The sequence below is a fragment of the Simochromis diagramma genome, unplaced genomic scaffold (assembly GCF_900408965.1).
Source record: "Simochromis diagramma unplaced genomic scaffold, fSimDia1.1 OVJJ01000603.1, whole genome shotgun sequence".
Lineage (NCBI taxonomy): Eukaryota > Metazoa > Chordata > Actinopteri > Cichliformes > Cichlidae > Simochromis > Simochromis diagramma.
The window spans coordinates 22,869,620-22,894,136 of NW_024387414.1; the positions used below are offsets into that span (position 1 = coordinate 22,869,620).

Sequence of the window (24,517 nt, forward strand, 5' to 3'; positions counted from 1 at the left end):
AAATCTAATGAGCATCTTCAACGGTTAATAAGATAAACCTGCAGTAGAACACAAAGGAAGAATGAACCCATTAAAACTATGGGCAGTTTTCACAGCTGACATTTTGACTTGTTAAAGTTTGAAAAGCACCCGTTATTAAGATTATTTGCCTTTCAAACATGACAGTGCTTGAACTGGAAAAATCCCTTTAAAAAAAAAAACTTGCATCAGCTGAATAGAAATCAGCTGTGATGCATTTTATCTGCACTGTAATTTCCTCACTGTGACATGTCAAATTGTCTTCTCTAGAGTTGCATGCTTCTCCTGGTCATGTAAAGCAGCCCAAAAGGGAACCTAATGAGAATGCTTTGCATGACTGGCATTTCATTATTACCAAGCAATTAACATCTACACACACTAACTCGAGCTTGTCTCGGGGTCTTAAACACAGTATGATAATGCAGTGCTAACATTTGAAATAATTATCCTGACATATGACAAAAAACAGCATGTTACAGTTAAATCTCTACCGACTGGAAAACCTTCAAACCAAGCACGACAGTTTCTTCTGTTGTTGAACTAACGTGGCTATAATCGTGTTAGGGTTACCTTTCAGAGGGCAGATTGTGTTAGGATTTGTATGAAAACATTTACATATCAGGTTATTAAAAGCAGGACTGCAACACAAGAAACTTATTTCCACTTAAGCATGGAGATCTTGTTTTGGATGTAAATGCTTTGGGGAAAGTATGTTCAGAGGTGGAGCAATTATAGTTCCTGGCTAAATTACAGACCCATGCTTATAAAATGAATTCCCTTTCAAAATTATTACTGCATGAAAACTAATGAATTCAAATGAAGCTCAATTTAAAAACAGTCTGGTCTGCCTTTTCTTTCACTTCATTTGTACCATATTAACACTAACTCACTTTTCTCACCCATTTGGCTCATGTCCTTTATTCTCACCTGTTTAAGACGGGGTGATATTCTTTTGCAAATTGCTTTGAACACTAGGAATGTGACAAAAACAAATTACTTGTGATATGCTTTGAGACTTATTCTGGCACTGTGAGTTGAATATTCAAAACTGGAGAAAAAAGTACAAATATTAAAAAGTATTGATAGCAGAAACACATTTGGTAGAGATTTAAGCAAATGCTCAATCTACCAGCATCATCACTCAGAAAATAAAGTACTTTATTATTGTGCCTTTTAGGCTTTGACAGCATGGGACAGTACACTCTAAGTTAGTGCTGCTGAACTCTTGAGAGCAGGTGCTTCTTTGTATCCTTTCTGTATTGTCACCAGAGGTTCAATACTGAAGACCAGTATTGAACTTATGGTTTTGTACAACAATCGACCTTTTAGAAATGGTGGAAAACCGAGTATGCTGGGTACCTGAAATCACCATTTAACGTTCAAGCAATTGAACTGTAAGAGGAAAGTGAAACACCTGGAGAAAAGATAGAGAACAAGTGCAAAACTCTGCACCACAATGCTGCTGATACAAGATACAAGACAGTATGAAGCTACTCAGAATCTATTAAAACATAATAATAATTAAATACAAATAATAAATTTCCATTTAACTCATATAAATAAGGAACTGGGAAAACTTTAAAGGTACAGTGTTTTATATATTCCTGCTAGATCTCAGTAGATTGATCAGTTGCAGTCAATTGAATTTTGTTTTCTTACTCCTTCCAGTTTAAGTGCATACTCCTAGCTATGGTGGCCAATGCAGTGAAAGCTCTGGCTGCTGTTCATCTGTAGTCAGCGTAGGCTGTCAGTCTGCTGTGTACCTCAGCTGTCAATGTGTGTCATGTCTATTTATTCTGGAGGATGCTATAAAACTTTGTGTAAAGAGTCGATGACTCAGTGAAGCTCACTTCATCCTGATAGCAGTTGTTGGTGATATTCTGAACTTTTTTGTAATGGTGTTAGCTGTTGTTAGCCACTGTTGTTAGCCGCTGTTAGCTAACATTAATGAAACCGTCTCTGAAGTTTATCTAACATTGTTGGACTCAGACACTTAGTCAATAACCTCCCAGGAAATTTGGGAATCTAATCAAACGGTTTATCAGAGGGCAAGTATGGTTTGTAGGGCACTCAAGCCTAACATTAGCTGCCATTATGTTAGCTTATAACCAGCTGTTGTTGTTTAGCTGTTTGCTGTCAACTGTAAGGGGACAGGAAGAGTTGCCTGTCTAATCTGCTGATAATAAGTAATTCCGTCAATATCAGGAATAAATATGATGTTTATACACATTTTTGTGTATTAGAGTTCTGACCACTTCTGGAGATGAGGCTTGAGGTGAGGAGGAAGTGGATGAGGTGGAAATGAGGGAGCTGTGATGGAGGAGGAGGAGAAAGGCATAATGAGATGACAATACACATATACAAATGTTAGATGGTCATATATCATTTGCAGCTGTGCAAATATGTACCCTTTGCTGCTTGGTAAGAGTAATGTAGTTTTTGGTCCATAAAAAACGCAAAAGTTTGCTTTGTTCCAACAATGAGCCATACGGTGTAAATTTTACTGCACTCCTGTTTCTGAGGGTGAAAGATTAAGTGAAAGAAAAGGAGAAACAGGCAAGAAACAGGTAGCGTCAAGCACCGTCGACCACAGGTGAGATCAGTGTACTAACTGCTACTTGTAATCTATCAGTTGTCAAACCTGCCACAGTGTCACATTTTGTTAGTGGAGGCAGCAGAACTGACAGAGAGTTTCTGACAGAGAAAAAAGGCAGAAACTAAAAAACCCTGCTGCCTTGCTGCATTCAACACATCGGAGTAGCTCCCCCAAACATCCATTTATTCATTTTCACATGACAGTATCAATGGGGACAACACGAAACAGCTTCACATCTGAACCAGAATTATTCATTACAATCACTCTTTCTGTCTGTACAATTATTTATGTGCTTCAATTATGGATAAAGCAGTGTGAAAGGGCCAAACTCCAGATGAAATACAAAAAGTTTATGGATTTCAAAGGCAGAGCTGAGTTTTTCCTGCATGATCCACTTGATAATTTTGAATTGTTCTTAGAAAAAAAAACCTTGTGACTGTAAAAGAATTAATTCTGTTTCATTGTGGTGCAAACGAAATACAGTATGATGTTGAAATGGCACTGAAATAAATGAAGTCATTTGCTCTATGCTTCATGTCTGAAGGTTCAGCAAAAAACAGGACTCACAGCCAAATTAGGTAAACATAAAGCTGACATTTTTAAGGTAGGCAGTCAAAGTTCACAAGGTGCAAAACCTACAAAACTCATCAATTAAAAAAAATCATTCAAAGCATGAAATGAGAAAGAGAGAATAAGGACATAAATAGACACAAGACAATCAGGGAGATAGGAAAAAGCAGGCAAACATAAGCAAACCAAGGTCATGGCAAAAGGAAGTAAAACTAAATACAAGTCACAAGAAACAAATTAGTGCCAAAATAAAAAGAATAACTGGAGGTCACTACCATCTTCATTACATCTGATTCCCAAACAGCAAGGTGGGAAAAACAGCTACAATTCTGAGTTAGTCTTCACAAAGGGACAGCGCTAACGAGTGACTTATGTCACAGTGGCTACATGGATGACCATTTTTTAAAACGGGCTGTGCTTCCAAACCTCAACGTTAGCAACCAACACATAGAAAAAGTGCCCAGCTGCATACTTCATGTGTAAGAAGCACAGGGTCTGAAGCCAGTTTTCCAGTTTTCCCAATTTGTGTTAACATTTTTTTTTTGCTAGGTGAAAATTTAGATAAATATTTGATCTTGTAATAAAATTAAATGTGAATCCAGTATTCTATGATTGCATATCACACAGAATTATTGTAATTCATGTCAAAATTTACACTCCTTAGTCAAATTGTGGACCTAACCTTTCTACATTAACACCGACTAACTCAAGGTCTTACAATAAATAGCAACTCCCCTTTGAGCAAACACTTTGCAAATTTAATGACAGGCAATGTGACGTGAAAGAGAGGAGAGTATAGAAAAGATGCTTAATGCATCATGGGAGGAAAACAGGTGTTCTTCCTCCACTGAAAGTCAACCTTATTGCTGAATGCTCTGGAAACAACAAGTAAGCCTGTCCTCTGAAAGTAGGGTTTGATATTGGGATAGTATGCTACTATGATGTTTTTAAGATAAGATGGTAACTGGTCATTAGGGCCTTGTTTGATAGCTGTATTCCATTTTGAGGAGCTGCTGCACCAGTAATCTATTCCAGTTCACTATAGTGGAACAACCAAGCCATCATTACTGCTATTAAAATCTACCTGTGGTCTTCGTGCTGTGAGACGATATGATCCAACTGTGATGTGAGAACAGGTGTTAAGTGTAGTTGCTTCAGTTTTTGAAAGAATGGGCCACCCTTGTTAGCGGGTTCTAGTTTTAGACAGAAACACAAGCATTACAGCGGACTGATTTAACATTTCTACACCGGAAATGTAAAAAGAAAGAAAAATAGTGAGTACTACATACTAGTGAGCTCCTAAGGTATAATAAGCTTTAATTTTGAGCTTTATTTATACTGCTTTTCATCTCCTTAGAGGAGATAATCTACTGTTTTCTGCACACATACTTTTTGTAGTTCGCCTACACAATCCTCGCACTGGTTTAATTAAATAACTACAATGTACAAAGAAAGTGGCTTTTGTTGATGTCAAATAAAGGAACGCAACAGGAACACTTGTATAATTTTATGTAATATAATAACTTTGCAATTAATACCTTTCTGAAATCCTAATTGCCTCAAACAGACTGCCTAAAACAACAGATCTAACAACGACTATGTGCCTTTTAACTGTCCTTCACAACTCATAAAACTCAGTGTTGCCTCTGAAAGTAGGGTGGTGACTGTAAATATTAAGGTCTGAGGACATTGTTAATGGATTCTCTGATGACACATTTCATCCAGGCACGGATTGTAATTGCTTTTTACATGACAAGTAATTGTGTGAGGGCTTTAGAGACAGTGAAAAAGTCCCTTGAAAATAGAGACCTATGAAATTAAACCTTGGTTTTCAATTTTCACTCCCACAGGGGAGGGGGCAATTAAATGGGTTTAACCTAGTACTGTATAATAAGACATAAATAAGTTTTTGTATGCATATATATATTAATATATTTTTATACATACCCATTAGCCACGCCATTAAAACCACATGTTTAATATTGTGCAGGTCTCTTGCAACAAAACTGTCTTTGAGCACGCGGGACACGGTAGACAGGATTTTGGGGCATGCATCAGGTCCTTTGGGTTGCAGAGTGAAGGCCTCCAGGGACTGGACTCATTCCAGTGTGCCCCATAACCCTGAACCTTTGGAGGTTGTGTCGGTGCTTTGGGCTCTTTGTTGTGGTCTTCGAGCCATTCCTGCTCACATTTTTTTGCTCTATGTTGGGATACGTTTTTCTACCACGCACCAGTCCCATGTTTAGGGACTCTCATCGACAATGGGGTCGTTTTATAAAAGGGCAACAAGTGCAAGACTTACGGTGCTATTTTAGAATCATATTATTAGATTAAGATATAGATTTTTTTTTCTTTTTAAAAGGCTCAAAATTGCTTCAACCAGCAAGAGAAAAGCAAAAACTAAAGTTGCTCCAAGTTTCTTATTGATGATCAAAGAAAGATAAAAACCTGCAAACTATCTCAAATAAACTGCAAGGCCTCCTACTTTCTGTGCACCAGGGTCCATAGGATCTTTAACGAATGGTGAATTGATTAGTCAGTAGGTGTTGGTTTAGTATGTGCTGAACTCTTATCTCAGCAAAATACGTTACCATGGAGAGAGGTAGTGAAACACATTTGTAACCCTGAAAATCCTGAGTTAAAGCTGAAGTTATCTAGCTATTCCTCAGAAGATTGATTTGTACGAAGATTATCAATAATTTCTGTTGGTAGTTTTAATGTTGTGGCTCACTGGCATGTAGGTTGTACTCATTAAACCAATAGGAACAGATGCAGAGTGTTGCACCCACTCACTGTGTGTTTATGCTTCATTTCAAACCAACACTGGAGCTTCCATATTGTGATAGACTGACTCACCAAGGTCATTCCCATAACATAAACATTGTCTCTGAAATGCTCAATTGACAGCTGCAGTTCAGTGATTAAAAATCTTGGCTATCCGCTACTTTATTGGACAAGTTTTCCCTGTATAATGAGTTTTTGTGGAAATGTATTTCCATCTAGTATCATCCTAAAAAGTGTCTTCCTCTCAATGCCCTAAACCCTTTGCATTAGACATTTTCAAATAAATCTTTCCCCCTCTGTCTTTGTCTCTCTCTCCGCTGTCTTTCTCTCCCTGGATTTAGGATAAAGACTGAATTACACAGCAGAACAATCCTGGATAGCAGAGACAGAGATTACCCTCCCTGATCTTTCTACAGACAAGAAATTCCGTGCAAGAAGTTCAGTGAAAACCCTCCCTGAGGGCCTTACCACCTCAGTACTGACAGACTGCGCATTAGCATGCATCAGAGAAGAGAAAGAAAACGGTTTTATCCTTTTTGACCCACCACTTGACTTGAGATAGAGAGGAATCTAGTGAGCCAGTGCAGTGGATGTTAGGCTTGTCACCACACTGATCTGTACTCGGGGAAAAAAAAAAGAACGAAAGACGAGAAGTGAGGTTCTGCATACTACCGTGTCAGAGGCATATGGCTCTAGAGCCAACAGGTAGAGTACACTTCTCCTTTTTTTCTGTTTAATATCAAAGACTAAAACAGCCTGGCTTCCCGAAACAGCCTGGATTTATCTGCTCGAAATATACATTTGCAGCATGTGTCTACACTTACTGATGTTCACAGAGACGCAAATGTGCAGAAATGGTTGTAACCACATTTTAAGTCATTAGACTGTCCATTATAAACAATAAATAATAACTTTATTACTGTGTCAAACAGAAGACCAAGAATTTATTCTTCTCCACAGATTCCAAATATCGATTACAATTCGAGCTACAAGGATTGATTAAACAGCAGGAAATTAACTAGTCATAAGGTCATTAATCAAACATAAACAAACAATGTAGGCTTTTTTTAAAGGTTTGCTATATTAAGCACTGCACTAAATAAAGTACTTACCTTATATCTTACCTTATATCACTTTATATTTCTACTCCACTACAGAACTGAATTTTTACTAGAGCATAAACATAAAAACTGTATGATCAATAATGAAATCTGTTGCCATATCAATAACCTTTATTAAGTACATCTTGGGTTTTACCTTCAGAACTGCTTTCATTCTTCATGGCACAGATTCAACAAGGTGCTGGAAACAATCCTCAGAGATTTTGGCCCATGTTGGCTTGATAACGTCACACAGTTGCTGCAGATTTGTCAGATGCCTCTTCATGATAGCAGCGTCCTGAAACATCCATCAGAAGGTTGATGCAGTGTAGGATGGAATTAGTCGGTAACAACACTCAGGTAGGCTGTGTTGTGTAAAGGATGCTCAGTTAGTACTAAGGGGCTGAAAGTGTGCACAGAATTTGTCCAACACCTTTTAAACTGCCAGCAGCTGCCTGAACCTTTAATCCGAGGCAGGATGCATCCACGCTTTCATGTTGTTTGCACCAAACTTTGACCCTACCATCAGAATGTGACAACAGACACTGAAACTCATACCAGGTAAGATTTTTACAATCTGTGATCCAACTTTTGTTAAGTCCATGTGAGTTGTAACCTCAGTTTCCTGTTCTTAGCTGATGGGGACTACACTGTGTGGTCTTGGGTTGCTGTAATCTATCTGCTTAAAGATTCAACCAGTTGTGCCGAGATGCTCTTCTCCTTGCCTTTGTTATAACATTAAGAAATTCCTCTCAGCTCAAAGCAGTCTGAACAAGAAATATTTTGCCCACAAAAGTCCTGCTATTTGATATTTTCTCTTGTGTGGACCATTTTCTTTAAACCCTAGAGGTAGCTGTGTGGGTAAATCTTATGGTTAATGGAAGCTGTTTATCTTCTGGAGTTTCGTGCATTCTTAAAGTCCTGTATAACATTCACAGTCTTTAATATCAGTCAGTCTGTGTGCAATCATGATAATGAGCACTCTGTTCTCATTTGTAAGTTTCCTCAAATGATCATAATAACATAATTTCTTGTAGATAAAAGCACCACCTCCTTTGCGATGTCTGTCTCAGTGCCATTTCTTATCGTGTCTTTTTGTGTATGTGGTGGCAAAGTTGCATTCAAAGTGCCATCCAAGAACTCGATGTTCTGCATGTTATTCATATAAGCTGCTGCTTCACTGCTTAATTAAGAGGCATGAATAATATATTGACTTCTGTCATAAATGGAACTGGCAGTCGGTCTGCCCTGGATGCAGAGATGTGTCAGACCTTAGTCAGGAGCTAATGTTAAGCAGAACACCTACCTTGCACCGGAAAGCTATGGGGAGAAAAAAAGGGGGTGGGAATTGGAAGGGATGGATATTAGATGGTGGTGTGCAGCAGAGGAGAAATATTAGAGAACGGATTTAAGCATGACTTACTGTATGTGATCTGAAAATGTGAAATTTTGAGGGTTGGCTTCTCTGGCAAATGGGTCAGTGCCCATGGGGAGTAGTAGGGATGGTCTTAGCGGTGGCAGCCATGTTTGTGTGAGCCATAATAAGTGGGTCAGTAAATAGAATGGAACTCATCTCTCAAAATTGAAAGCGATGGCAGCATTGCTAAAGCTGTTGCATGAACTGAAAAAAAAAAAATTAGGACAATGATTCATTATTATGACCCAACATAAAAGCGTTTAGCAGTCAGGTTTAATATAAGCATTTGCTGAATTTTTCACATTTTAAGAATTAGTGCACATTTCCTCTCATTGTTTGACAGGATAGTCGTCTGTTGTGTGCTACACCCTCTGGAATAATTCACTGTGTGTTTCCAAGTTTCCAAGAGTGGATATAAAGATAAAAGTAAGTGAGAAGGAAACTCACAATTTACACAATTCAATTCCACCATCCAGGGTCTTTCTGTGTGGAGTTTGAATGTTCTCCCCATGTTTGCGTGGGTTCTCCCCGGGTACTCCAGCTTCCTCCCACGGTCCAAAGAGATGCAGTTAGTGGGGTTAGGTTAATTGCAACCACTAAATTGCCCATATGTGTGAATGGGGGAGTGAACGTGAGTGCGATTAGTTGTCTCTGTCTATGTTAGACCTGTGACAGACCGGTGACCTGCCCAGGGTATACCCTGCCTCTTGCCCTAAGACACCTGGGATAGGCTCCAGCACCCCACGTGACCCTGAAAAAGGATAAGTGGAAGCGAATGGATGGATGGATTTGTCTAATATTAAAATTTGCTTAATCTGAAATGTGTAAGTTTGACTGATATGCAAAAAATAAAGAAATCAAACCAGGCAAAAATGCTTTTTCCTAGCACTGTGTGTATACAGAAGTTGCCTTAGTCTCCTAAGGTGATCAACATTTCCCTGTAGTAGAAGAGCGACCAGTGAATGAATGAGGAGGGAGTCTCAGAGTGATGAAAAATGAGGGTGAGTGAAAAGGAAAGTCGAGGAGGGAAAGGATGAGATGATTTATCGTAAAACCTGTGCTCTAGTCCTGTCTGATAATCTGGAAGCAGTGGGTGGGTAGACAGTGGTGAACACTATATTGATGAGACTGTTTACACCATTCTCAGAGGGACTAAAAAGTTGTGTGGAGACAGAAAGAGATTGAGAAGCCCCACGCTGCTGTCTCCAAGAGGTGCGAGAGGTGTGTCCGATTGGGGAAAGCCTTCAGACGCCATTAATTTCTGAAAGCACACATCAAGAAATGTTGAAAGCACATTTGGGGCAGCAGGGTTTCTTAGTTTGGTTCTCAGTAGAGCTGACTGTTCTCTTTTTTGTCTGAAAATGAAAAAAAAAGAGAGAATAGAAGCATAGTCCTGAATAAATGCGGGTCCTTAACCTTACCGTTGGATCTAGGCAGTGAATGTTCACTCAGATGTTCATGTTATCATTCTTAATGTCTTTGCGTTTTTAAACTGTGCGGGTCAACAGCAGCACTTGACCTGAGCTACCTGTTGTTGTCAGCCCTACCAGCTCGTACTTCGGCTCATATGAGTAATTATTTGTATATGTACTTACCTGTGTGTAGCAGATATGTGACTTTTAAGTTTGTGTAGGAGGAAATCTGACCAAGAGTTCACAACGTGCTGGAGACTTCAAATCTACAAGCGTGTGCTGACACAGGGATGTGTTACAAAAGACAAAGCTTTGTATTCAAACCTGCATGTTTGTGTTGCACCTCTTCCTTTGAGCAACAGTGAAATGCAACATTATGAGCTGTTAATGCAATTCTGATTGTTGTCTAAGTGCTACTACCCAGAAAAGGGTTACCACTACATTCCACTTACATAGCCACAGCAGTCAAGGTGTCCAGAATAAGCACTGTTGGTGCTAAGAAATTAGTATAATAAAGTAATCCAGTGGTGCTGCAAAACAACACTGTAGAAAAGTAAAGGCAGAGATTGAATTTCAGTGTGGAGCAGAAAAATGAAACTTGATCACTTGATCAAACTTGATCAAACAAAGTGATCAAACCAAAACAGTGCTGCAAAAAACTTACCTGCAAAGCTAAACAACATGTATAAACACCAGGACTGAATGTCCAGTGTGCAAACAACATTTTAAGGTTTGACTCAGCCCCAAAGTATGGCTTACCAGCAGCACATTACTTTTACTGTACATATATACAGTATATCAAGTGGGCTGCAGTGAATTAGTTTCCATATCAAAGCAATAGTGTTATTTATAACATCTTATAGTGTATGGGACTATGACGCAGGAGATCCAGCAGTACTGGAGAACAGGTGAAAGGAAATAGCTATTAGTGGGGGGCAGGGGGTACACAGGTAACAAAAGGTCCTGCACCAGGTGTGGTGGTTTTACAGCAAGTCTGGTGAGGTGGCCTTTGTGGACTGAAGGCCCCCCACCCCCCACCCCCACCCCACCCGACACCTGCCAACTGCATGGGAATAATAACAACATACCAAGGCAAAAGAATTATTAAAAAACTTTGAATGTACTGTTTTAAACTAACTGCTAAATTAAAGAAAAAAGCCTGTCAGGCCAAGGTTTGTTTCATGCAGTGTTAATGTAGCAATAAGCCTTATTTAGTTAAAAATGACCTCTTGCACTTCACAGTAATTGTCAGTTTTCAAAGACATGCCCTGTGTTCAGAGTAAAGCTTGTAAAAACACTTCCTTTACCGTGAACAACTTGATGAATGCCACAAGGCTTTGGCTGCATCTGCACTGTGATGATTAAAGCTCCTGTCTAAGTTGAGGCTAAACGTTAGCCGTTGTCAAGGTCACAGTCATAATTCTGAGTGAAACAGAAACCTCAACGGGAATATGAAATTAATCTCTGTATGCATTTAAGCAGTGCTCAGCATTATTCCCCTCAGAAGGTCCCAGGAGCCGTTCTTCACTATGCGGAGATAAAAGACTCCAAAGACAACGGTCCATACTATCTTAAGCTTTACCTCTGAGTAATTTTGAAGACAGCAAAGTGTATTGTAATTGGACTCACTCCAGCACAGAGAAACTACTGCAATGGGAGCTGTTCAAAAATACCTGCCTTCACCTCTTTTAAAATGCAGGAGTTCATTAATATCGCCATTCATTTCTTAGTCTCTGTGTGGAAACTGAACACTGTCCTATTACCGTCCAGGTTCTTCAACTCCCAATTACCAGTAATGAAAAATGCCAAAGGCAGGGTTTCTGCAAAGAATAACTGCACTTTGAGACGCTGTCACAAAATTAAACATTAAAGCATTGTGATTTTATGATGTAGTTTCACTTCAGTCATTACTGAAAAATACTTCAACATTTCACATGATATTATCGAGTAATTACACCAGCAGACATTGTAAAAAGGTTTCTTTGATGGTTTTGGGGGTTAAACGTAATAATGGTAAGTTCACAGTAATGTAGCTCACTTTATCTTTAGCTTGAATTTGGAAAGAGCTTTCCAAAGTGTTTCCCATTCACGCAGACACTCGTGCAGCAATGGAGACAGAGTTTTCCTGTAAGGCGATCACTTGTCATAAGAAGCCAGTTGCTTGGCCACGTGGAGGGTCCCTGTGATTAATGGCCAACACCATACCACCTGAGCCACAGCAGCCTGATATCCACAGACAATACAGACGGTGTCTTGAACCACTAAGTAGTTATTTAATTAACATTAACAACTGTTTCCATCATCACTCCGATCTCAATGAGACCACATGGTTAAAAAATAAGATTTAGTGATAATAGTCGTCTTCTGCATTGGTTCCATAAAGAGAACAGTGTCAACTTCTTTCTTTTGTTTAGTCCTGATTCTGTATTAAAAAGAAATTAAACTAAAATTTTTACATGGCACAAATGGCACAGGGTAAGAAATAACATGTTGGATTGCCATAAATATCTAATTAAGATTCTTTGATTTATTTTATTATTGTGTATTTTGTAATTGTTTATATAAACAATGCTTGTATAACAGATGTTTCAAAACATTCTGGTTGCTGTAGTTTAAATACATGCCTTTAATAGAAGCATTTACAGTCAGAGTAAAACAAAAGTATGCTAGATTTATGTTCTGAGGTTTAATTATGTGTTTAAAAAAAGAAATATATTAATATTTAATCAATTACAGAAAATGGTTATTTCAAGTTATTATTGATAACAGGTCATGGCAGATGGCCATGAGCATGGATCTGCAGGATGGTTTCTTCCTGTAAAAAGGGAGGTTTTCCTTCCCACTGTTGCTTGCTCATCGAGGGTCATATGATTTCTGTTGTGATTTGGCGCTATATGAATAATACTGAATTGAATTGAATCATGGGGTATACTTTGTTTTCACACACTGTGTGTGCATTTTGGGGTTTTGTTTTTTTCAATAAATAATGTAAGTGTGAATGTTGTTGTTCATCTCAGGATATATTTACATAATTTGAAAACAGAGTATGGATTAGATCATTCTTATGATGTCCTGATATAAAAGTTCAAAATTCTGACACACTATACAAACTAATAAGGAGTTTAGTAATCATAATAATTGCTCATGATCGGATTGATTTTTACAGTCATTATTTTGCTGTTTCTTTTCAAGTCTGTAAACTGGGCTCTTGAGTCAATGTGTTGTTTTATATTTAAGTTATAATTAAGAAATTGTCTTTTTTTTTCTGATTAAAGAAAAGAATAATAACAGACAACAAATACAAACCATAGGTACAATATTTCTGTCCATGTCACATAAAAGACCAAATATTAGCTTATCATTACTCAGAAAGAGAACAATGTGCAAAAATCCATGAGTCATTTCACAAATATAACTGTTACAGACGAAATGTGTGTTCACTAGGAGCATCAAATGGGAGTGTTTTGCCATATCGTTCTCAGACTAAGGGTGAAATCACTATGTGACATGAAGTGACATCCACTGAAGACCCACGATGAGTAAATTTGTTGTTCGCAAAAAACAGCAGTCTAGATGATCTGTCATAGCCCTGTAGTTAGAAACACAATCAACTGGGATGTAGCTTGATGCACAATTTAATAATAGTCATTGGTAGTATCCAGGCCACATCTCTGCCTTAATGAGGCAATTGCAGCAACTTAAATGGGCAATTTGGAAGAAAAAGGGCATGTGGCAGACATGCTGCAGCCCAGCGTGAAGGCCTTGGGGTATTCTTCTGTCTTATTCACCATGTGAATGACTACCGAGTGACCAGAGGGACTTAGAGTTGAGAGAGAGTCCAAAATTTCAGGTTTCTGCTTTATTCTGTTCCAACTCTCACAACTACTCATGACTCATCACCAAAACACTGCAGATTCAAGGTGTCGACATGAGGCCACAGTGCTGGACAGTGAGAGGCTCTCACTGTGAGCTCCTCAAACCACCAAAGCCAAAAATGTCAGCAAAACTGTTTTACATAAACCTGAAAAAAGTAACAATGTTTACTTTGATAACTCTATCATAAAGTGTTAACATGTGCTCTCATTTATATTTAAACGTTAGACACATACAGACACATACGGATTACTTTTCCAAATGTCCAGGGATGGTTGGAAGTTACCGTAAGCCTGGCGAGGAGCAAAACAAACTGTATGGATGACAGCTGAAAGCTGGAAAAACATGCTTTAATTTAAGTCATGTCGTTGAGTAATCATTTCATTTTTTAAACTGCTGATATTTGTAAGGACAGGATTGTGGTAAAAAAGTAAACCAAGAGAGCCACAAACACGAGCAGGCAGAAAAAACAGACAGCTTGTAAACAGTCCAAGACTTTATTCAGAGCTGAAACCGAGTAACTCGTGATCACTGCAAAGGAAAATGCGGTGCAATAACTATGGCAAGTACAGTAGGTCAAAGCTAAACCTGAATCTAGTCCGTTAACAGTGATGGATGTATAGTATGGACATTTAGTTATTTTACAGTTCGACTTCAGTCTCTTGTTCTTCTCTTCCAAACCCATTTCACTTGACCTGATGGTCCGACTGGGATTCTCGTAACGTCTGACCTATTTTTAGAAATGCAGTTGCATTCCAGTATCTAAGCAGTCACTTCAGTGCCTTATTATAACAGAGTGAACTGACAACATGAAAATTAAGCCCCAGATGTAATGAAAAACTTGTTATTTTACATGTCGTACACACACTTCATTTTGCAAATTACACATTTTCTCTCCAAACTGGATATTAGAAAATAAACATGTTATTCAAGAGGTTCTGGCATGTTGCAGTGACAGCTCAATGGCACCTCCTTGGCATCACTATCAGCCTCTGGCCCCTTTCCTCCCTCCTCTGGATACCAGTCTCGCTATGTAGCAATAAAAACTATATAAGACATCCTTATATATCAAATCCTTTCTTTAAGTAAGGAGAACCAGTATAACCTGGCATCTCTATTTAGCCTCAAGGCACCTTTGTCTCTGCGTCTGCCGTATGTCATTACGAGGCTGAACACATTCTTCAGGGGTGTCATTAAGACGGTTGTTCAAACGACAACAGCGCTAACTTTGAGGGAAGTAACCTGTGATATAATTGGTTTGAGGCAGCAGTTGTGACTTATTATGAAGTCAAACGACTGCCTCAAGTTTGTTTCCAAGTGCAATTGTCATTTGGGAATCTCGCCCAAGATCAGAAGCCACAAGATAAGACACTAAATCGATGCAAGAAATGATGAGTAAAATGTATACACGTTTATTAATCTTGAGACTCAAAGCTTCCAGCTAGTTAAACAACCTTGAATGCATTAGAGTCTAACCTGGCGTATAAAAGGTGAAAATGGCCAATGAAAGCAATTAGTGTTCGCGCTTCCTCACAGCCACAGTCTGAGCAAGGTCGCAGGCTTTTAAAATATGATCGTATATGATCAAACAGAGCACCCAAGGAAATTATATTTCAGCTGGAAAATAAAAAAAGCTGCGACTGAAGAGGGGATTTAAGGTGAAGCTAAAGAGAAAATCCAATTTGCACTTTGCGCTGCTAAGTTCCACATTAAGATGAGCGGTGAACAGTCATGGGTCTCACATACATTTCTCAGCACAAATTAATTGTAATATGACTTCATAAATTAATTTCACATCCTCCTAACAATAATCATTATTGGTTATTACTCCTATTAAAGTATATTGTGGTAGAAATCTTTCTGTACACTCGAACCATTGGAATGCCTCAGTTACACCGCGATCTATATTTACAGTAGCAGCTTTAAGGTTTACCTTTACTTCTGCAATGTGTACTGTATGTATTTATGTGCATATGCTAAATATAGTAGTGACATTTTAGATATAAAAATGATCATTTTAGCCACTGGAGAGAGCTCCCTAGGATATGTGAGCAAAGAGCCTTTATTCAGCACCACTTTTCTCTCTCAGCCACTGAGAGACCTGCGTGGCATATGTGAAACAAATCATTTTACTTTTCTCTGTACGGAAACCTGTCAGCGGCACAGCGACGGTATGCAGGCAGGTAGAAGGTAGAAGCAATTGGATTCTTCCTCACCAGCGGCTCCAGGAGCTATCAGCCCCTATCCAGGCCTATGAAGGCAGAGGAGGATTGAGTTTGAAAGATGATAATAGACTCCTGAGGAAACTAATCTATTTCTAAAGAAGAAAGGGGTATAAATTCTCTCACTTGCCCCCCACGTCCACCTGCTCACCGTTTGCCTTTCATCGTTTCTCTCCGCATAGCATCACAGGTCAGTTTTACAATTGAAGTATACCAATTAAAAGGATCCTGGACAGCAAGGCAGCTATTATTGAAGAGAAGCAGATATTTCGAGTTCCTTTTTTGTATTTGTTATTAGTAAGATGTATAATATACAGAGCATACCTGACATGTAAGTTATTGAAGGTTTCAACAATGATTTGAGCACTTTTATATTATTTAAAAAAAGACTGCTTTTAAATGAAATACTGCATGTACATGTAGTTTGATTCTTGTAATTAAATGCTTTCCACACACCTTATGCTGAATATACAGAAATCCAACTTTACAACATATGCGGTAGCCGTTTGTTTTTTGACATCACCTTTTATAAATAAGTCATGGTTAGTGTTAATGAATGCCAGGTAACTGATAAAAAAAATAATTCATACATTTCAAAGCCACCATATGCTTATAGGAGACACTGAGTCTTGTAGTTTCCACACAATCACTCCTGCCCTGTCCTCCTCTGTGTGGAAGTGAAGGTCCATGATTTAGTAGAGCTTCCACTGGCCCTTTTCTGGATAAATAATCTTGAAATCAAGTCTGAAAGTTTCAAGCTGCAAAGCAGCAGCTGTTACAAGGCCAGGAGCACATGTAAACAAGGCAATCCCAGGACCCAGATGGCTCCTGTCAGTCTGAAGCTCCTGGATCTGCCCTTCACTTCTGAATCCTTGGCAGGATGGTGATAATGAAGATGATGTTTGTGATTACCGGTCACATCCGGGCTCACTGAGGAGAGAGCACAAACCAAAATGCCAGTCAGAAGGAAGCTCATTAGAAACATGACATCATTGGAAGGAATGATGCTGTTTGTCAGTGAAAGGATGAGACTGATATATTTCATTTGCTTTATCATCAACAACTGCCATGAAAAAAAAAAAAACAACAACAAACCAACAAATCATCTCCCTGCCTTATAAAACTGCCCAAACTTTCTCCCTTTTTTGTGTATTTTCCCCTAAATTCATTTAATTCTGCTGGAGATTCACAGCTTCAGATACATAACTGCATATATGTCACTGTTTAAGTACATAAGCACTAAATTTGTTGTGGAGTATTTTCAGCAGTAAATTAATGCAGATTTGTTGAGTTCTAATGCCAGCATGGAATTTTGCTCAATTAAACTACTGTCCTCATGTTCACTGCAATAAAGTAAGACGTAGTGTCGCTCTGTTTTAGGTTTTAATAGCTTTTGGAGGGCTATGGCATAGAGATGTCTCGGGCTTTGGATCTACACAAAATAATTAGGATCAATTTGTTGTTTATTCAGTGTGCTGCTGGCTGTTCTTTAGCTAGCAATGAATTGATTCTGCATGGGATGTTTTTTCGAGCAGCAACTTCTGGAGCTACAAAGTAAGGCCAACATGGAAGTGCCGAAAAATGGACACTTCAAGCTGACTGACAGGTATATGCTAACACAGGTGGATGTATGCTAGGAATCACAAGCTAATTCCTGTCACTGACCTTGAATTATAACTGTATAACTTATAATTGTAACTGGAGTGTTTTTTGGTATTTGCCTGCTGGAGAAGTTTGTACGGCAGTTCTGGTAAGAAAGATTATTTAGTTTTATTTTAAATGTTTATGTTAGCAAACACTGATTGGAAGACTCTTTGGTAGTAAGAACTTTACAGTCTAAGGAAGCACTCTGCTAACCAAATCTGCTAACTTTCATTTTAATACAAAAATACATCTGCCTCCTAATAACATGTTACTTTCTAAAGAAAATGTCGCTGGCATTTAATTATAAGTCAAGTTTGCACATCTTTATATTATATTGTCAATATAGACTACATTAAAAGATACATTATTACCTGAGGTCTAATGTCTTGCCTACATCTAACAGCTGCAATACAGCAAGTCTCGGACTATATCATTAAGGGAGTTGGTTAATTTTCCACTACCCTATTTATAATCAGCTGATGCAACTACAGTGCACCTTCAGCCTCTGTGTCATCCCCCCCAAAGGTGCTTTAAAAGGCATCTTGGGTGTTCCTTTGTGTCAACAGCCATTAATATGTTTATGTCAATGTTTTAACGGTGAACGCATCATCATCATCATAACACGCTATAAACAGTAATCCTCAGATGGATTACAGGAAGTTTTTTTCTTCCTTCAGCTTATGTGTGCACTCCAATTTGGGGCATCTCTAAATTACCTATTTGTTTCAACCATGAAGCTATCAGTTTGAGTTTACACACCACCCCAATAATGATAACATGAGGCTAATGATGTCATATTTGGATGCTAAATAATTTGTAAATACATACAGATACGCTCCATAGACGACCTCCTTTCCCCCCCCACTTTTACACATAGTGATCTAGTCTACAATTCCTGATACATCCATCCCATTTCATGACTGCTTCTCCTCTTTGGGTCACACAGATGCTGAAGCCTATCCCAGCTGACACTGGGTAAGCAGCAGAATTTGGTGGGCAGGTCGCTAGTCATTCAAAAGGCTAACACCAATTCAGAATAACCAATTAACCTCAAGTGTCTTCAGACGGGAGAAACCTCAAGCAGCCACAGGAAGCAACCTCCACTGTGAGGCAACAGAGCTAACATCTGCACAACAGTGCCACTCGCTTTACGATGCAAATCATGCAAAATTAAACATAATTCTAGGTATTTAGGATTTATTTTGCACATATTGTAGTGACATTGTTTATGTGTATCCACATGCTATATATTTATAGCATGTGTGTGTTTGCTGATTGCATGATACTGTAGTCCTTTGCATGTTGTAATATCTTTTATTGCCGTTATTATAAGCGTCACAGTGATTTTTGCTACTGCTAATACTGCTGCTTATTTGGACACTATGTCAAAGTCTCTATTATATTGCACTTTTTCATCTAAGTAATTAGAATTTTCACTCAGATTGTGCATAAATCAGAAAGCTGTAGAGCAGTATGCCTCTGGTATTAACCCTCTGGCTGTTCACGCTGGTTTCACATTTTCTGAAAGGTGTATCATTAAACTCAGTCAAACCGGTGAATAATACTGAGCCTTTAAAAGTAATATCCTTGATATCAATCCATCACAGTTGGGCAGGTTAGTGTAATGGTGATCAAGTATCCCCGATAGTGGGCCTATGGTACAGTGTGCAGGATCATAATTTAATAAACTTTAAAAATAGAACAACAGCCCCTGGATCCATCTTTTTTACCCCTACCTTTAATATCATAGAACTTAAATATCCTAGACACCCCCTAAACACCCCCTGTGTGTACACCTTTAAAAAAAATTACACCTCAACAGATATCAGTTCAGACAACTGCACCATGCCATCTGTCAGCATATATCTTGCTGTTTACACCTCTCTTTGGAGACTTGAAGTGTTCAGGGGGGAAATTCAATGTCCCTTGCCAAGTGAAATAGAGCATCCTCTTTAGCCTAGCTGAAGTTACTTCAAGATACCTCAGACTTCATCCCGGTTCATTCCCAGAGGGAGAGAGTGATGCTGAACTCCAATAGATGACCAGCTGCCCCAGGACTTTCGAGTTTCTTGCTTAGGCCCAAGAGTCATAAGTCTGTCACGGGCAGGATTAGTCTAACCCAGACCTTTTCAAAGTCTATAAAGGCTGTGCTATCAGAGGGTATCGTACAAGCAGAAATATAAGACTAGCTCCAGAGGCCATCTGTACTCTGGGGATTTAATTCCGATTTTTATGGTGCAGCAGAAATTGACTGCAGCTCTTTTCCCCATAGCAGCAGCACCCACAAAAATTACTAGTTGCTTTACCAGCAATCATAATCTACGAGTTTAGTCTTATTTCGTAAAATAACAAGAAGATAAAGGTAAAAACATATCATTATAACTAATATAAGATTATATCATTATATTTTGTATCTTTATGACCAGTTCATTATTCTAACTTGTTGGATTTCACCAATTTTTTTGTCATGTAATGCAATGTTGCAGTAAGTGACTACACCTACACACAGGAATGACTTTTAAAGCTGGCTGTGATATGAAGTTAAGTATGCATTGATTCACTGTCCCCAGGATAGCTATTTGATGGTATACAGCTTACAGATAAGTCTTTGTGCCCAAGAGGACCTCAATCAATTCCTCTTACTGAAGCTTCAAGGTTCAAATGCAGCAACAAGCTGCAGACTAAATCACAGAATGTCTTTCTGATGAATAAACCGTGCTATGCTGAAAGCACTCTTTACTTTCTTTATTTTAGCTGCAGAGGAAACATCCAGAGACTTATTGTATATAAAAACTTAAAGGTACAGACATGATGTCAGATTTCAAGAAGCATCAACAAACATAAATGTAAATAAGTAAATACATAAATGCAGTGAATATATGTGAGGATTCAATTGAGAACTGAATGTATATAAGAAAAAAAAGGAACCAAAAGAATATGTCATAAACTGTAAATTTAGTGGATATACGTTATATTTTGTAGAGCAAAAATACTTCAGTAGTAAAGCAAAACTTTAAAACACGATTTTTTTGATTCCTTAACCAACATACGAAAATAAATGGAAGCAACCATATAAATAAGTACCCTCCCAGCAAAAAGAACAGTAACATCAGTTGTATAACAGCCCTCAAAAAGCTGTAAGAATGACCTGATCTTGTCCAACAGGAAATTTCCTCACCTGCAAAGGTGCCTTTCTGACTCCAAAAATGAGTCAAATTCGAGGTAAAATGCCTTCGCAGCAGACATAAACATGTTTATAGACAGGTGCAGGACAACAGCACAGGTGGAGAATATTTTATTCAATGAATTACTCATTCAAATTGTAGACGTGCAAATTTTTTAGGCCTGGCCACAATGAGTGACAGTGGTTCTGTCTATTATTATCTTGCTCAGCAGGATTCAGTTTTACCTAAAGATACTCTGGTAAGTATATTTGGTTTATACTTTTGTTTTGCTAGCCAAAATATTTCATATTCACATTTAATATCACAGTGAATTTGAGATAAGCTCTGCTAATCAGGCTAGCTGTCGAGAACTAGCATTAGCTGCTAACTGAAACGTGCAAAAATCAAGGCTCCTAAATCCTAGCTGACAAACCAGCACCACCTTAACATGATTATGTCAAAACATAAAAGTTCAAACATACTATGTTTGAACTTTTTCTTTCATGCTTTCTTTTTACCATCTGATTATTATTGTAACTGTGACTGGAGAAGTCCTCTAACGTTAACAAAGCAATAATTTCATGTTGTGCTTCAACCAGCAGCCTCAGATCAGATATATCTCTTCCATTAAATGTGCAAAGTTTACAACAAAACAAATGTGAGATTTTTGTTGACGTTGTTATAAACCAATTAAATTATATATCTTATCGCACCTTATTGTGTATTCATGAACTTGTAAGGCATAATGAATCCTGGTACAAAACAAAAACTAAGTGCAAAAAGTAACTGAATTCACATTGACAGAATGAGCAAAAGCTGAACAATGTGGAAAACATAAAAGTGGGATTCAGAACAGAACTAGACTGTATTAGGATGCACAGGGGTACATAGTGACACAGTCAGTGGTTGGATTGACTATTATGGGATGTGGATGAGGTTTAATTTGCATTACTGACTTAATCACAGGGTGCTGTGTGTGTAGTCTGTGATGCCAAAAGCAATGGCCAGAAATCTCTTTTGGGGGAAGGAATGAAGAAATGAAGACGCAACAGGCATTTTACATTGCCAAGTTTTGTAGGACACTGTTAGGTTTCATGTGCAAATACAATCAGACAAGGGAAGGTTGAGGCTGGGAAACGAAAAAAGGGAGCAAAACTAAACAGTTTCATGTAGCTGGAGTAGATAATTCTGCAGTTTAACAGTAAAATATACTTTAAAGGTCATCTTTAAATTCTTGAAGTAAATTCTCAAAACTGCTTCTTCACTTTGCACCCACATACTTCATTACAAAAAGACTAATACATGTTACTTAATCGCTCATATATGCACAAATATTGACTTTGACTGCCTTCCAGCTATTAATATCCACCATTATCTGGCTATACATTAAGTAGGTTCTTTTTATGAAGAATAAGGAAGGCCTACACAAAAGAGCAAATTATGGCTTTAAAAGGAAAACTACATCCTCAATGTACAACAGACAATAAATATTTCTTGTGGTCGGTTCAGGAGGCAGCCTATCTAGTCTCCAAAAACTATTGGATGAAAATAGATATAATGGGCTGCCTTTTTTGGAATCCAAGCAGAGATGATTTTGGAATTTGCTTGGAAACTGCTCCTGTAATGACATGTTTTACTAAACCCACAGAAGAGAGGTTAGAGGGTTGGAAAAGGTGCTTGGGCTGAAGAGAGACATAGGGCAGAAAGAGAGGCTTACAACTGAAGCGAAATCAATACAAGCTGATTTCCCGAGGACATGGACCAGCAATGATCAATACCACACTAACAGCACTAGGAAAAAATACCTAACAACTGCAATGATAGAAAGCGCCTTTTGTATTATTATAAGAGGTTCAACCTTCAGAGTTTTTACGTCCAAATCTGTAGTAACAAAGTTTTATGTACAGCCTGATTTTGACAAACACCATCAGAGCTTGCTGTAGTTTAGAGGTCTTGTTACTATGTAGAGTTATCTTCAATGGGAAGTGTCAGTTCATCCATCACTCCGGTTCTAACCTGGTGGCCAAACAATTCAATAAAAAAAAGAAGAAAACATCAAACTTCTCACAGGGTGGCACGATAGTGAGTTTGTCAAATTTGGTGAAAGAAAATTCTCCAACTGTCTCCTGTTTTCAAACTTAATGACAGATTAGAACTTCAGTGATGCTACTAAGATGTTTTTAAGTAGATATTTAACTACCAACTGAAAATAGTAAGAGCGAAGTTGTGTGGGCAAGAGTTCAGTGAATTCATTTTAAAATGCATTTTCTTAAAATACGTAAAATAAGTACATCAAAGGTACATCAACATCGAGAGATTCAATTTAAAGCTCAATCAGGGATAGCCACCTAAATATTGACCATATAGATGTTTGACAGTATACAGCTCACAGATAAGTCTTTGTACTAGACTATTTGTGTGTGTATGTGTGTCTTGGGTACAAAGAAATTTGTGTGGAAGCACAGTTCCCCGAAAACATGATGGATTCCAATAAAACGACTCTAAACATACTTGAACATGAAATAAATGTAAATATCAGTCAATGTCAGTTTGTTTGAATTGGAGCCTTTTCTTTTCTGAACTTATCTTTAGCTAAGTACATTTCATCTCACTTAGGTGCATCACTACCTTTTAACCACATTGATTTCTGTTATTGGGCAGTGCTGCTAGAAAACAAGCTGCCAGATGGAACAGCTTGTTGTTTATTTTCAGTCTGTTGTGAAACTGTAAGTTTATAGAGATTACACCAGCATTACAGAAAGGCAGGAGCAAAAACCAGTGATTCGGTGTTCCAGTGTTTAACCACCACGCCCATACATGCTGTTATGGGTGAGTAAACAACTATTCCCCTGAAGGTTATTTCTGAGTATTTTCAATAAATAATTAAGAAGCCAGCATTTAAACTATTACTTATATGAGATTATATGATGGTATCCTATACTATACTATAGTGAAATATATATACTATATTACACCATAATGACAACTTTCATTTATAATTTGAGAGAAGTCTGGATATGTGGAGTGTAAAAATGAGTATGTGTGTGGTTTCAAATACATGTGTAAGTACCTGTGTTTTCAAAGCTAGCTGGTCTTAAGTGTTTCCCCAACACCTCTTCACACCTTCTTCAAAGTCTCTTAGAATCCTCTCACCAGCAGTAAAGTGTGTGATTACGAATAGCTAAATCATATGTAGTGGTTATCCTTGGGATCAAGCCTTTACTTCTGGAGGGAAAAAAATCAAGCTGTACAAAAGTCATTCTTCTGATCAGAAGCAGATGATGTGGGTACAAAATGAACACAACAGAACTACGTAATAAAGTATTTAAGCAACTAGAAAAAAACAGGTGTAGATTTTTTTTCCTGAGGTAATAAGTTGTATAACTCATGCATTTGGATATTGGTAAGGCTTACAGTTATGGTTGTGGCTCTTTTGATTGACGGGTGTGCCAACAAAGGGAGCTATAACTACGTCCCTAATGTTTTGGGAAAAGATGCAGGCTTTAAAATTTTGCCTTGGTAAACCACCACAGTTGATTTTAAATCAAACAGTCAATATGTGGATGAAGTGTAAACTGTAAATTTTAATTCAAATGGTTTTGTTAAAATTTTACATCAACTGTTCAGGAATTACAGCAGGTTTTATACATATTTGACTGTTTTCAGTGGATCAAAATCAACTGGACAAACCAAAATGATCTTAAATACCAGGTGTGT

At 38.0% G+C, this 24,517-nt stretch overlaps 1 protein-coding gene across 2 annotated transcripts in view; it reads right to left on the minus strand.

The window, feature by feature from the left end:
* Positions 1-14,251: 14,251 nt before the first annotated feature.
* Positions 14,252-24,517, minus strand: part of gpc5a (glypican 5a) — a 154,254-nt gene continuing 143,988 nt past the window's right edge. For both annotated transcript variants that reach the window (XM_040011818.1, XM_040011819.1), the window contains one exon: positions 14,252-16,922. In XM_040011818.1, the coding sequence (XP_039867752.1) occupies positions 16,768-16,922 (155 nt within the window). In that variant the 3' untranslated portion in view covers positions 14,252-16,767. The remainder of the gene's footprint in view (positions 16,923-24,517) is intronic.